This window comes from Podarcis tiliguerta, assembly GCF_965153285.1.
Source record: "Podarcis tiliguerta genome assembly, chromosome: 14".
Taxonomy (NCBI): Eukaryota; Metazoa; Chordata; class Lepidosauria; order Squamata; family Lacertidae; genus Podarcis; species Podarcis tiliguerta.
Genome location: NC_139547.1, coordinates 9320316 through 9335242, shown reverse-complemented (window position 1 = coordinate 9335242; position 14927 = coordinate 9320316). Strand labels below are relative to the sequence as shown.

At 46.6% G+C, this 14927-nt stretch overlaps 1 protein-coding gene across 4 annotated transcripts in view; it reads right to left on the bottom strand.

The window, feature by feature from the left end:
- Window positions 1-393: 393 nt before the first annotated feature.
- Window positions 394-14927, bottom strand: part of ZNF609 (zinc finger protein 609) — a 102196-nt gene continuing 87662 nt past the window's right edge. For 2 of the 4 annotated variants that reach the window (XM_083412972.1, XM_083412973.1), the window contains exons 4-10: window positions 10160-10247; window positions 7003-9373; window positions 5149-5515; window positions 3378-3553; window positions 2884-2965; window positions 2532-2610; window positions 394-1937 (exon numbers count right to left, since the gene is read on the bottom strand). In XM_083412972.1, coding sequence (XP_083269098.1) covers window positions 2537-2610; window positions 2884-2965; window positions 3378-3553; window positions 5149-5515; window positions 7003-9373; window positions 10160-10247 — 3158 coding nt within the window. In that variant the 3' untranslated portion in view covers window positions 394-1937; window positions 2532-2536. Of the gene's footprint in view, window positions 1938-2531; window positions 2611-2883; window positions 3089-3377; window positions 3554-5148; window positions 5516-7002; window positions 9374-10159; window positions 10248-14927 lie in introns of all 4 variants that reach the window. The other 2 variants (XM_083412970.1, XM_083412971.1) reach the window with 1 other exon arrangement.

The window sequence follows — 14927 nt, the reverse complement described above, 5'->3', positions numbered from 1 at the left end:
AGCTGACACATGGCAGTAAAAGGACAACATGCTGATAAGATAGCAACCTCTGAGAAAAACATTCCTCAAAGCAGACTGTGTATCTCCCATGCCCACGTTAAGGTTTTCCCATTGCACTTCCTGTTTGGATACCAAAGCCAGTCACCACTGAGGAGCTTCTGTAGGCAGAGCTCTCGGGATGTGCTTGAGTGGCACGGTCTGGAATGGCAGATGGTATTCACAGCACATTTCCTTCCTGGAGTCAAAGGTCGCCATGTGCTTTCTTTGTAAGGCAGCAGGCAAATAAGGCTTTGCTATGAAGGATCAACCTCTCCCCAAGCTCAAAGAGGCTACTTCTACATGAATGGAACTATAAGTACTCCCAGGCTGGGAAAGAAAGAAAGAAACAACGGATTTCAAACAATTCCTTTTTACAGTATGTACAAAGTCCAAGAGGCAGAGGGTGGCCTCACACAACATACAGACAGGAACAGAAAGACTGAGCTGGGGAGGCTTGCATTGTTGGGACACACAGCACCTGATTTACACAAATCAGCTAGGTAGGGCACAACAGACCTTCCCAGTTGCTATTCAAGCTGACCACCCTGCAAGAAATGGGCAGGAAATTCCCATAAATGTGGGCAGTGCTCCAGGCAGAAGCTTCAGCAAGGAACACTAAGCAACAGACCAAGGGAAAGAAATCCAGACAACCGTCTTGTGATACAGGGGAAGGCTTCCTCTAGCACCAGAACAGGGCATGGGACATTTAACAAGAGGTCACTCTTTGACGGCCTTGGGCCAGTACAGCTCGCACCCATTGCAGGTTTTCAAAAGGTGGGCAGCCAGTTCCTAGGCTTGCTCCTCCATCTCCGCATGACCAAGAGCTTCCATATCCAAATATCGCAGGCCAAGACATCCATCCCTTCACTCCCTGCAGGGAAGGGAAGGTCTTGCAAGGTATGGAGAATAAAGAACTGCATGTCTGAAATTCAACCAGCCCCATCAGCACATTCTTTTGTTATGAACACAAAATATGTGTTTTGTTTTAAAGCAGGGTCTGGGGAAGACAGGAAGGACAGGCAGCCAGTAACCTTCCAGCAGAGTGAAGCAGGTGACTGCTAGGCAGCAGTAGAGACCCTCCCAATGAGAGCAGGGCCAGCCTGCCAAAAGGCCCCATTTTATGCAAACTGGGTGTATTTTTTGTGCTGCAGAGCAAAAGAAGCATCTGCCACTGCAACACACATGGCCTGCCAGCAGGGAGAGGTGTTGGAAAAACAGTGAATGGAAGGGAGGGCTTTTCAGGGTGCAGCAATCCTGGAGGCAAAGTGCTACAGTTTCAGTATTGCTCCTGCCAAAGGAGCACATAGCTGGCTTGTGCTCATTGCAGCCCCTGCTGCCTCCCCCCTCCCCGCCCCCCCATTTCCCAGGACATCTTGACTCAACAGAATCGTCTCTTTCCTGTGGTCTTCTTTGCAGGTGCCCATATATGTGCTTGTACCAGATGACCACTTATCACAAGTATAAATACACCAATCTGGATGTTCTCACCTTCCGTCAACACCCAAGTAGCCATCTGGGCTGCAGCACAGGAGCAAGAGAGCCTTGGATGGAACCCAAGGCTAATGTGTCCTCCCTCCCCAGCATTCCAAATGTCCCGTGATGCCACATTGCTTGGCCCACCACCACAAAGTCCCTGCTCCAGAGGAGTTCTGGAAATTGGCCAGTCAACCCCAAGTCAGGTGAATAAATATTTCTGCAAGTCCCAGCTCCACAACTCACACGTACAGGGCTCAGCTTGTGTTTGGTAGGGGAGGGGGCAGAGTCTGCCTCACATTATGGCAGGACCGTCAAGCAGAACAATCAACACCATTCAACTGATGTCTAATGCAATTTCCAGCGCTTCCTCATGTGAGCCAGTCACATGACTGAGTATAGCCTAGGTTATCCGATCATGTGTCCTGTTGGGGAAAAAAGGAGAAATGTAACTCTGCTCGAGCAATTTCAGTTTCAACCACATGATGGTGCTGGAGTGACAGCAACCAGAAACTAGGAGTTTTTTCAGTAATCTTTTTATCCTCAGTTGGAGAAGCACTTGACTCAGAAGGCTTCTTGCAGAGAAGAAGCAAAACACTACAGATCACACACAGTTACTGTAGCCACGACACAGCTGGGAAATTTGAAATATTGGGTTAGGACCAACAGGAGGTAGGTAGGTAGGTAGGTAGGTAGGTACACACACACATACATACAGTGCAGGAATGAAAGTAATTAATGGAGCTGCATGAGACCCAGTGCTTATTGTAGCATGTTTCACTTAGCTCTATGTCCTGGCTGCAGGTTGCACAAGAAGCTTCTGTATGGCACTTTGGTGCCACTGTAAATCGCCAATCCCTTTTACTTGTTGGTTACTAATCGTAACATGCCATCTAGCAGCCTACTTTAGATTCCAGAAAGAGACCCACTCTGCCTGCAGGCTGTAATGTGAGCAGCCTGTGATGTTGCCTCTCTTCATACCCTTCCCCAAGCCAATGACATAACAGGGGCATCCTTACCTTTTTCACCTCCGGGGCGGGGGATATAGGGAAGGAGCAGAGCCTTGCTGACTGGCAACAATGGCTGTAGATGAGAGACCTGCAGAGAAGCAGAAGCATAATGCACAATGGTGTGAGGGGTACTAAAGCAACTTCCAGCACAGGGCTGACTCAGGTTTACAGTGGAGATGTTGCACAGTGCCTCCGAAGAGCTTCAAGGGCGGCAGCAGCAGGGCACCCAGGAAGGTGTGACTAACAGTTGCTAGGGCACCTGCCTCTGCCACCACCACAGCCCCCAACTCCCACCAACAGTGCTTCTGGATTCCCCTTCCCACCCACCCACCCCAATGCCAATGCCCCATATTGCTCTCACCTGTTGCATAGGGCAGGTTGTACTGGGCCGGCAACAATGAATAGCCCAGGTGATGGTGATGGTGATGTGTGGACATCAGACGCTGTGAAGGAGAGGAGCGAGGCCGGTCAACGCTTCTCTCAGCACCACTGGCGCCCCCTACACCGCTGCAGCCTGCACTGCTTCCTCCCACCCCACAGCGCTCCTGAGAGGCCTTGTCGCCTATCTGTAAAAGTAACCAGACAGACATGCTGAAGCCCAGACATGAATCTGCAAGAACAGGCCAGCCAAGTACCTAAATGAGGCCAGCTCTTCTGTGGCTTCCTTGCAAGCCATGTTTGTTACTCACTCACTCACACTCCAGGAAATAAAAAGCTAGGGAATCCCTGGCAACAGCCCACATGCTTTAGTTCCCGCTTCCAGAATCAGCCTGGAAAGTACGGCATTTACACCTGGATAATTCTGTGCCAAGGACAGCACTGAATATATATTTCCCATTCCAGCACACCACTTACCGTTGGGGACTTGCTCTTGTAGTGGCTGGCGTGCTGTTGCAAGATGTCTAGGGCCTTGGATTCAGAACTGGATTTACAGCCAATGCTGGGGCTGGCGCGGGACTTCTCGCTCTCTTCACTCCCAGAGGATTTGCTGCCGTATGGGGAGAATGAGTAGCTGGAGGGCAGGTATGAGCCTGTGGAGGAGATGCTGGTTAGGACTTTCCCACACACAGCAGAAGAGCAAGCTGTTAAAGAGACCAACTGCCCTTAAATATCCCCTAACCAGAAGAGGCGAGAAATTGAAAGACCTGAACCAGGGATTCTGTCAGAGAGAAGTTTAGAAGCAGATTGTGGATACTGCACACATTCAATCAGATCCACGAGAATCTGACATCTCAATCCTGCCCAAAAAAATGTTCCTAGTTATTTTGGGTTGCAGTAACAAGTTTAAAGCAGCCATTGCTCCATCCATAGCAGATTCAGAAGCCTAAAGGACCCCTTGGTAGAACTTTTAGTACCCAAGGAGTAGATGATGCATTGCACACTATCTTGCCTATTCCAATTAACTAGCATTACTTGCTTGGGCATCAGCAAAATTGTACAAATATTATTTTATTTTTGATTCATAAAATTTATATACCACTTGGCTGAAAAAAAAATCCTCAAAGCACTTTACAAAAGATGAAACAGTAACATCAGGAAAAAATCACAAAATATACACAAGTCTTCCTACTCCCCTCTCTTTTTAAAAACAAGAGGGACTGCAGTTCAGTGGCAAAGCACATTCCTTGTCTGCAGCAAGTCCCAGGTGCAATCCCCAGCATCTCCAATACAATTTCCCATACAATCCCAAAACCCTATGCCTGACTTTCAGGAGATCCACTCCCAGCAGACAGTACAGAGCTAGATGGTCTGACTCCATATAAAAGGCAGCTCCATATGTTTAGATACTTTCTCACGGTTCAAATATTAACACTGTTTATCATCAGCTTGTGTATCTGGGAGGTTTCTATTTCAGTATACATTCTTCATTTTGGTTCCAGTATATTTATTTTGTTTTTCTGGGGAAGCTGATAATAAATGCAGTCTTTGGGACGTAGACATTTCAATGGGGTACTTTTAACTTCATTATCCAGGCTTGCTACAATACCTGACACCTGTTTTGTGTTGAGCTAGACGGAAACATTAGATCAGATGGATTTTTATTTAAGGAAAACATTTTAAATAAGCTCTGTTTGCATCTGAATTTCAAATCTTATGTTGCGTGCTCTCTCTCTCTCTCTTAAGCTTACACATTCTTGATGTTTTTACATATTGAAGATTGCATTAGAGATTTTCTTCTGGAAGGCCATACAGGTTACACACACTATTCTGGAAGTTAACCCACGGTTTGCAAGCTAACTTGCAAAATAATTTAATAGCTATACAGTGTGATTGCACTGTTGATCTTAAAACTTGCTTTGTTGATCTGTGATCCAGGGAACCTGTGGCCCTCCCACCTCCCATTAGCCACAGCCAGCAGAGTCAATGGTCAGAGATTGTGGGACTTGTAGCCTAGCAACATCGGGAGGGCCACAACTTACCCACCCTGGTCTAACCCAAACGTACCACTTCTGCATGTTCTTGTTGTTGGATGGTCACACTATACCAGACATATATATTCACTCCAATTTCCAGCTATCAAACATCTCCAAGGATGAAAACGATGGCCCCTTCCCCATGGAAGATCCCACCCCATTATGATTTATACAGTTCTGCTATTCTCAGGGTCCACCTCAAGCCCCCATACCTGGGTAGTTCTGCATCATAACAGTGGGCATGCCGCGGTAACTGGGATGGTTGGGATCGTATGACTGGCTGTAGGAGTAGCCGTGCATGTAAGGGATGTAGGACTGGTGCTGGCTGAGGGGTGAAGACACTGGGACATGGGTGCTGGGTCTGGCTTCCTTCGCCACTAAGCGCGATTCCTCACTGGAGGGCACTTTGCAGTCGGAGCTTGTGCTCTCCTTCCCATCTTCCTTAGCAATGGGCTCTTTGCTGCGGCTCCTCTCCTCCTTTAACTTTCGATCCCTTTCTTCCTTCCACCGCTCATCCTCCGTCTTGATGTCAGAGTATTTAGCAGGGTAAACGTAAGTCCACATGCGAGGCTCAGCTTCCTGTAGCAACATACAGTCAAGGATGTCAGGTGTCTAGAATCAAAGGCATTTCTGAAGTCCTGGAAATCTCAGATTTGACTTAAAATTAAGGGCCTTTGCGGGTGCAATTAAAGGGGTGGACCACAGGTAGCATCCACCAAAGCCTCACCAGTGAAAGAACAATGAGCAAGATATCTGCCCTCCACATATTTCCTCTTAACTATTTGTTACTGTTGTCCTACAGTAGCCTCTTTTGTGCTTTCCTGCCATCACCCAAATCCTTGTGCAGAAGTTGATATTCTGCATTCCTACAAATTTTAGAATGCAAGTTATGCACAAGCTTAGGTAAACATTCTTTACTCATTCTTGAGCTCTGACGAATCATCTTATTGAATTTGTTACCACTCCCAAAGTGTGGGAATTATGTCGGCAGAGCTGGGGGGGTTTTAAAAAAGAAACTGGGCATCAAGTTATCCCAGCAATCTTATTAAAACATAGATTTTGAAGCTCTGACCAGTGCTTGCTTTCTTTAAAAAAATGTTTAGGGGTACTCTCATTTTTCTACTCATATTGAAATACTGCTCCTCAATGAGGCCAAACTTAGATTCACAAAATGTTTAGGGATATGCATCTCCCTGCGTCCCCCCAGAAAAAAGCACTGGCTCTGACCAAAGAAAAAGGAAAGCTTCACACCTCATAGCCCTCACCACTGTCTAGGCTGTAGGCCCCCAAACCCAGACAACTACACTTGTCCAAGAGCAACATGTCAATGCATTCAGTGCTGGCAATGGAATTCCAGCTTCATCACTTTCAGTCACAATCACTCTGCCCCTGGCCTAGGTATGAGTAAGGGGATGGACAACCGCAAAGGAACAAGAGGTTAACAGAAACAAAAGTATGAAAAAGACACGAACAATCTTATTTGGACTGGTTTAGCCCTCTCTTCCTTCCCCACAGAATATTTCTCTCTGCAGCCTCTTGCATGACTGTGAACGGTTCACAATATTAACCAACACAGAGGCAGCTGGCACTTACCCACCCATATCATGTATCAAAATGTGTTCATTACTTTCCAAAATCCCTGACTATCCCCTATTGATTGAGAGGAAGGGGAGGGGAGGCAAGAGAGACTAACGTATAGGTCATTCAGCTAGAGAAATTTGTGAAACCTCTTTCACTCCATGTAACACATCTCTGAGCCTCAACAAAATCTGAACAGAACCCAGCAATGTTCACTCCACATGTCAAAATCCCCCCCAAAACTGAACTCGACTTTCCAGTAGTCTGCTTCTGTCCCCTAATCCAGTTTGTGCCACTACATTGCTAATTAGCAAAGTGGGATAACTCTGGTTCCAGTGTTCGGCCACTGGTCCCACTGGAAGCTATGTCTGACTCAATCAAGTAGCAAACTGTCTCTGAGAACCAGTCTGAAGCCCTGTGCTCCTCAGTATTACTGAACTGATTTAGAGAACAGCTAGATTGCATCTCCCCAAAAGACTCCTGCTTACCTGTGAGTACCAGAGTACTGGGTCGACCTCAGCCTGCCGTCCACAGTCCAAACCTGCCTTTGACTCTGTCTCTTTCCCCAGATGGCTTTCACTTAACTTCCCCTTGAGGCCTTCTACAGTTTGGCCTTGGAGCTTTGAGGAATTCTCCAACTTGGGAATTATGACTGACTTGGCTACATCACCCCCCTGCTCCTTGGTCTTGCTCAGTCCAGATTTGACCAGGTCAGTCAGGCTGGGTGCTTTGGTCAGTGTGGGAGGTAGAGACGGCTTCTGCTTCCATTCCTCCTTGAGTGCCACCTCTCTCTCTTTTAGCCCCAGCTCCACTTTCTTGTCAATCCCACGCTGCTGCTGCTCCAGACTCTGGCGCTGCTTTTGCTGGTCTTCGTACTGCTGACGGTAGGTGGGGTTAGTGCTGAGCAGATGGGCATGGTAGCCTTGTTCACTATAGCCATAAGGAGGCACGTAGGCATACTGGTTATAGTAAAGAGACTGCATGTACATATTGGACCTCTGCTGGATGACAGACGGCTGCTGGCTGGAAGGACCCAGGTCTGCCTTCTTCTCCTCACAAACCTCGTTCTTCACTTTTACCTCTGGGCTCGGTGGTTCCTCATCTTTCTTCAGTTTCAGGGCCTGACTGTCTATGGTGGCTTGGCTGTTGGGATTAATGGAACCAGGACTTGACTGTGCATAACCTGGAGAGTAATAAGCCTCAAATCCTTGATAATAGGGAGAGTCCTTGTTTTGAGGTTGCGAGGGAAAGAGGGCTTTTTTGGCCCCTTCCTTGGCAAGTTGCTCAGGGTCCTTTGCCTTCATGCTCTCCAGCTTGCCTTCACCATCCTCCCCTGCATCTGAGATGTCAGAATAGGCTGGGCTATTTGTTTTCACAGAGCTAGCTTCAGCACCATTTTGAGTTACAACATGAAGCGGAGTCATGGGTTGCGTGGGTGCTGCACTATCAAGTCGGCTGGCACCCCCAATGGATGGGCTTGGGGCATTATCAGTGAAGCTGTAGATCTTATCTGCCTCAGCCTTGATGCTGGCAAGGCGGCTCTGGTGGGGGTCAGATGAGCCATTCAGGAGACTCTCCCCTTTTGTCCCAAGGTCACTGGGCTCTCCCCGGAAGGGGCTCTTGCCTTCCTCAGCTCGACACACTTTCCCAGGAGTCAAGGGGCTCTCTATTTCCTTGGACTCTTTCTTCTTCTTATCCTTCTTCTTCTTGTCCTTGGCAGGAGTAAGTGCTGGACTGACCGTGAAAGGCTCTCCCATTACAGTTGGCTTGGGTTGAATAGGTTTCAGCTGGGGACTGTTGGGCATGGCTTGAACCACTGTGGTGGTGAGGCCAGTGGAGGAGCCAGGGCTGGTAGCAGTGAATGTAGCTGTTTGGAAGGTGTAGATTTGTGGTGGGATGGCTGGGGCTATGGGTCGAGCAGACTTGATGCTCTTTGATGATATCTTCTCAGGCTTGACACTGACAGGCTTTTTAGCTTTTTCCTTGTCACTGCTCCTCTTCTCCACCGAGTCAAAGCCATCATTGCTTGTCTCATCAGCTACCAGAGGGCCATCCTCAGAGCCATCATTGGACAGAGCACCAGAGTCAGGGTCTCCTTCGCCACCAAGCTTCTTTTTGCAAGCAGCTTTGGGGTTGAACTTGCTTGATGGTGATGGACTGTGCGGTTCCATCAGCCGTACTTTGGGGGTAGTTGATCGAGCCGGGGAGACTGAGCCTTTCTGGCTACCAGAAGCACCGTTACAGCTGCCCAGGTCAGCTGGAAGAGATGACTCCTCCCCATACTCACTATCCCCATCAGCTTCAGGTTTGCTGTCATCATCTGTGTGTGCATGAGCCTGGTGATACTTGAGTCCATTGATGTGCTTATACTTTTTGCTACAGTTGGGGTGGGGACAATCAATGAGAATGGGGGAGGGGCAGTTCCTATCGAGAATGGTGGGTTCTACCTTGACAGTTGTTGTGGCAACTGCTGCAGCAGCTGCCGCTGCCGCAGCCATTGGTGTAGCAGCTGAACCCATAGAGTTTGTGCGAACACGCTTGCTCCCCTTGGAGTCCTCAGAACTTGAATTCACTTCCATGTCAGAAAGGGGCTTGCTCTTCCGCTTGGTCACTGACGAAGGGCTGGCCTTGACATCCTCAGTTGTGCCGCTGGGTGGGAGGCGGTGCTCTGAGGAGTTTTGGCTGCCTCTGCGTCCCTTGCTGTTGGCCCCTGCCCGAGTCTTGCTGCTGTTACTTGTCCCTTTACTATCAGAGGCTGCTGTGCTCTCATTCATGGGAGGGTTACTGTTGGGTCTCATGCGCTTGCCTCTCCCTCGACCATTTCGCATCTCCAGGTCACTGGTGGGAGAATCACAGAACCTAGGCGATAACAGAACAGGGCTTAGGAACATTCAAGGTTAGACTTCAAGCCATGCCCACCCTCTGCAATTGGCTCTTGCCTCAAAAGCTACCCCAAAGTGGTTGAGAGAGCACCAGAGTCTCTGGCACAATTCTCCTGCTCTTATCTGCAAGGCTACTATATACACACATCCTTGGCTGGGTTTCCCAGGAGTAGACAAGCAAGAGGCATACATACACTGTTTTCTAAATCAGGAGGAGGCAGACTGCATGGCCCTTAGGGTTCTTTTCAGACACCTGCAGAACCGTGTTAGAATCCTGAGACTTCTAGCTTTTAACATATCTGTTTTAAGCATTTAAAAATGGAAGGACTGTTCCACAACTTCTAAAACAAGATGTGAACTCAAGCCAAATTAATAGATGATTGTCCCCAGGAACCATACTGATACGAAGAGGAGTGCAACAGTTAAACTCCCTCAAAAGAGATGAGGTACAGTAACTGAACTCAGTTTCTCTAGGGAGAAATTGCATCAATGGCAAACTGCATGGTAATCAGATAGGACAGCAACACTGGCTACAGATTTAAATCAGAATAATTCTTCCTGCCTAGGACAGAGCAGGGCAACTGCTTTAGTTCTTATTCCAGCCTGCTACATGTGCCTATACATTCCCTTCTCCTTACAGTATGACAGTTTCTTAGTGTTGCTTAAAATCAAAGTATCCATCCTCTAGCAGAATCCCATAATGAGTGAGAGGAAAAAGTCACCAAGCACACTACAGGAAGAGCCTTTTTGCCTTATGCTTTACCTGGGTGGTGCCCAATCATGCTGCGTGCAATCCAGTAGCGTCCCCACATAAGTCTTATTCCTCCAGGTGACATTCACCACCAGCATACCTGCAGGAGCAAAAGGGAGGATTGTGAACACTCAGTTCTCTTGCAAATCTTGCCCCATCCTCAGCCTACAACTTAGCCACAATGCAGAAACATCCTGCTGAACAGGTCAGAACAAGTGTGGGTGGAGACAGTTACCAAAGCCTGCAGCAGAACTCAGGTAGCACTTGCTTGGGGCTTTGTATTCATTTAGTTATTTGGCCATCAATACAACTGAAGAACCCCCACCTTACTGTCGCGTGGCTGTAGACGGTTCAGAATAGTCCTCAAGGTCAGGATTCTGATAATATTGCTGCTATAAACAGCACACATAAACAGCACTATGTTTATTTAATGCACTGGTCGTATCTTCAATTCTGCACAAAGCAGTATTATTAGGAAACACAGGTGCTTTTGTGGGGTGGAATTCACAGCTACAGCCAAGCCCTGCCTCTGGGCACATGTGCAGGTCCAATAGGAGAGGTACCCTTACCTTTCCAACACATTTTTTTCTGTGCCAAACTGGCCAAAAGCTGGTGCCCAAAGTAGCTCTATTACTGAACAGCTGAAGAGCTTATAAACACATCCATTAATCTCATCTTTGTATTCCACAAAACATATGATGGATCACGCATTTACAGAAGAATCAAGTCCACAGGTGGGCCCCACTTTTTTTTTTAACTTTTTTTGGAGACTTGATAAATACATGGCCAACATCCAACAGCTGGGTGAGACTACACACCTGACTTCATGATGTTAGATGGATTTCTCCATGGAAAACCATGGAGCTTCTCCTTGGTGCCAAATTTGAACAGTGCCAAATGCAATCCCCATTGCAAATGAAAAATCAGGAGTATTCCTGTCAGCTCTGACTGTAACTGTCGCACAGCTAATGCTTTAAGATGTCAGGTCCATATGTTGGAGATTCTCCACCATTGCTCAAACCCCATGCAAGGGCAAGCAACTTCTGAGGGCTGAAACTTGCACCACCCTGCATTCATTTTGAGTCTCCCTCTTTAGGAGCAGAACCTGGGGGGTAAAGACTCTGTACTAGACAACATATGCCCTACTGAGCAACTAGTCTCTCTAATCCCATATCAAGAAAATATTAAAACTGGAGTGGGGATCTCAGTAAAGGATTATTGATTGTATAGAATAGACTCATAAGCACTCCTAGGCCAGCTGTGCTCAGCTGTCCAGTTTCAAAATTTGTAGTGCTCACTCAGGATACTCTTTGTCTGCAGACTTAGTTTACAGGCCAATAATGAAGTCTCAGAAGGAGCAAATATTTGAAATAACCAGCTGTGAAAAATATAGGGACCTTTTTAATCTTCATTTTCAAACTGGGGTCAAAAATTATTTCTCTCTCAAACAGAAGCAAGCACTTGTTAATGACCTACAGTTTCTGGGTTTCACCACAGAAGCATCTGAGTCTGTTCTTCCGGGTCCCTACCAACATCTGCCATGTACACTGCCAGAACCCAAAGAGTGCTCACTAATGGTTCCTTGTCATCCTGGAAAACAACAAGTGGGGTGCCACAGGGTTATTTCCTGGGCTCGTTGTTGTTCAACAACTTTGTAAATGACTTGGAGAAAGGAATTGAGGGGATGCTCATCAAATTTTCAGATCACACCAAACTGGGAGGGGTAGTTAATGCTACAGAAGACAGATTCAGGGTTCAATATGGCCTTAAAATATTAGAGAACTGGTCCCAACTGAACATTATTGTTTCAATAAGGACAAATGTAAGGTTCTACACTTAGGCAGGAAGAATCAGCTGTACCAATATAAGATGGGGGACATATGGCTTGCCAGTAGTATATGTGAAAAGGATCTAGGGGTCTTAGCAAGTTTAATGTGTCAACAGTGTGACGCAGCAGCAAAAAAAGCTAATACTATTGTAGGCTGCATCAAGAGAAGTATAGTGTCCAGGTCACAGGAACTAACACTACCATTCTATTCTGCCTTGGTCAGACCACACCTGGAATATTGTGTCTAGTTCTGGGCACTACAATTTAAGAAGAATATTGATAAGCTGAAATGGGTGCAGAGGAGGGCGACCTACATGATCAAGGGTCCGGAAACCAATGGGACTGGGGGTCTGCAATGTGTTCATTGGCAGGCTGCTTGTCTTGGTGAGAGCTCTTCTGACTGTGGGACTGTGAAACTCAGAATGTTAGGAAGTGCAGACAAAGCCTTGATTTTTATTTTTTTACTTTTTAAATTGTTGGAGAAGGCTCCCTGGCTCCTCAGAAAGCTCTCAGCATCTTGGCTCCTCTGCCGCCCACACCACTTCCCATTCCACCCAACATCCTTCCTGAAGTTCCAGGATCTATCTTCCTGCAGGTGTCACCATCATCCAGCAGGCTCCAGCTCTTCAATGCAAGGCTGCTTTGTAAAGCTTTATGCTCAGGCTTCACACACTGCTTTCCTGCAGAGCCTTACAAGTTAATTGCGTGGCAAGACGCCAGCAGCTGCTTCCATCTCGGAGCTGGCAGGTCAGATTAGGAAGGACGTTCTGGCAGTCTGCCTGCTGCCATGATCACAGGAGAAAGATGAAGAGCTCTGTAAAGCAGAGACCTCAGCGGTGGTTGAGCTGCCCCCTCCCTTTGCCTGCTGCTCTGGCAACCAAACAAAGCACAAGACTAATTGTAACTCCTGCCCGACACACCGTGTCCTAGATTTAACCTACCTCAATCAATCACACACACAAAAATCCCTCCCAGCAAATACATTCAGAATTATTTTGTGAAATGCAAGATGATTTGCGATGCAGCCTTTGCCTCTGAAGAACCACCCTAGTTGGGGAGGGAGGGGGAAAGAGAGAAGTGGAAGGGCTATGTTCAGCCAGCACTAGCAATCCCGAGCCAACTATGATTAAGGCATTTGGAATTGCTGTAAGACTGGAGAAGGAGAGACCTTATCAAAGCATTACAAACCTACCATGTTCTGGCAGTAACCCTGCTTTTTTTATGCTATTCCTAAGCTCATCCCTAGTGCTTTCTAAAAGCAAATCAGGATAATAATCCCCACTTTTATAGGGCCAAAGAGATGCAGCAGCAGCTCACCTAAAAATCACAAATCCAGCTGCTGAGGCAAGACTCCTTGCTCAGAGACTCCAAACTGCAGCCCTTTTACTGGTGGCAAGTTCAGATGCAGAGGGATGGCAACTATTAAGAGACATAGATTGTTTTCAGACCAAGAGTCTTTTGAGACTATTGTTTTTGTATGTAATAGATATGCAGCTGTAACTCAGATGTTGTAGTGGTATCCAGAAAGGTTTCCCCAAGGAAACATTTCTGTTGCAAGCATAATGCATTTTTCCCTGGCACACATATGGAGAAAATGACTACTGCGTGGAATGTGACTACACAAGCATCACAGACCCTGAATGCTCATGACATCACTGGGGATAAATGACACGCATTCACCTCCCAGGTGCCATTTTGCCAACATTTTTAAGGTTACTTATTTTCCATTCATTTATTTGCATCCACCACATTTCCTTTGTTTCTTTCAAGTCTATTGCCTCATCCTTGCGCCTTTTCCTTATGTCTCGATATCTACTAGACTGTAAACCTGCAGGATTATTTTGGATTGTAAAGTATCTAGTTATAGCTATAAATAATAGTTATAAATACATAAATGTACATTAACCGACTCCAATACTGAAGTGCACATCTCCACATATTTTTTAAACCAGCCCCAAGTCTCCATTGCTATGAAGAGAAGCAACAGCTTAAGAAACATTTTTCTTCCTTTCCAAATTGTCTGCTTTCACAAAACCCATCATTTTCTGTTTCCCATGACTTATAATCATTAGCCCCTAGGGCAGACAGCTGGGGTGGAGATGCGGGGAGAGGACTGTATTTCATTAAAAGAAGAAGAAGAAAAGATGTTAAAACTGTCGCAGCTAGGGCTATGCAAGGTTTCAAAATTGTATATATCCTCTAATTTGGATACAACTCAGTTTGCTAAGTTTGAGTTTTCAGTAATGCAAAATTCAAGTGGTTTTGTATGCACTAAATCACCATAATGGCATTGCCTTCTTCTGCCCAGAGACTGTGTGAACTGCCACCTTTTTTCACAAAAAAGAACCCCTCTCAAAACAAAAAAAGGGAACATCACAACCCCAAGATAAAACGAAAGGCACGAGATTCAGGAAAATACGCTTCTGACGTTTCCTTTGTGCAGCAGCTGCTGTTGCCATGCAGTGATCCTTGTTGCTATGAAGATCTCCATGTCAGACAATAGCTTTTTAGCTCTAAGCACTATTGCTATTGGCTGAGATATTTCCCAGGTGAGCAGTGATGGTGCCTGAATCATCAGTTTTAGGGGTTGGTTGAAATTGGACCTCCCCCACATGGAGCAGGTCTGGGGAGACCGGAGGCTCTCTTTAGTTACAAGGCTTCCTCCCTGCTCCCCAACCCCCAGTGGCATTAATCACAGCAAAAGGAAAATGGGAGCCTGGCAACTCATAAGGCAGCAAGTGGTGTGCTGCATTCCAGTATAATTAGATCCATATTAAAGATCCCGGCAGATCAGAATCACGCCTAACAGAATTAGGAAAACTGCTAAGACAGCTGTCTTAAATGCCTTAAAATGTCCATAGAAGTATTTAAGACAACATATCCTTGTGAAAGGCAGGCAGAAGGAACAAGCAGAAGTTAGAAGGCTGCTGCCATGCTAAGCAGATAGCTGCC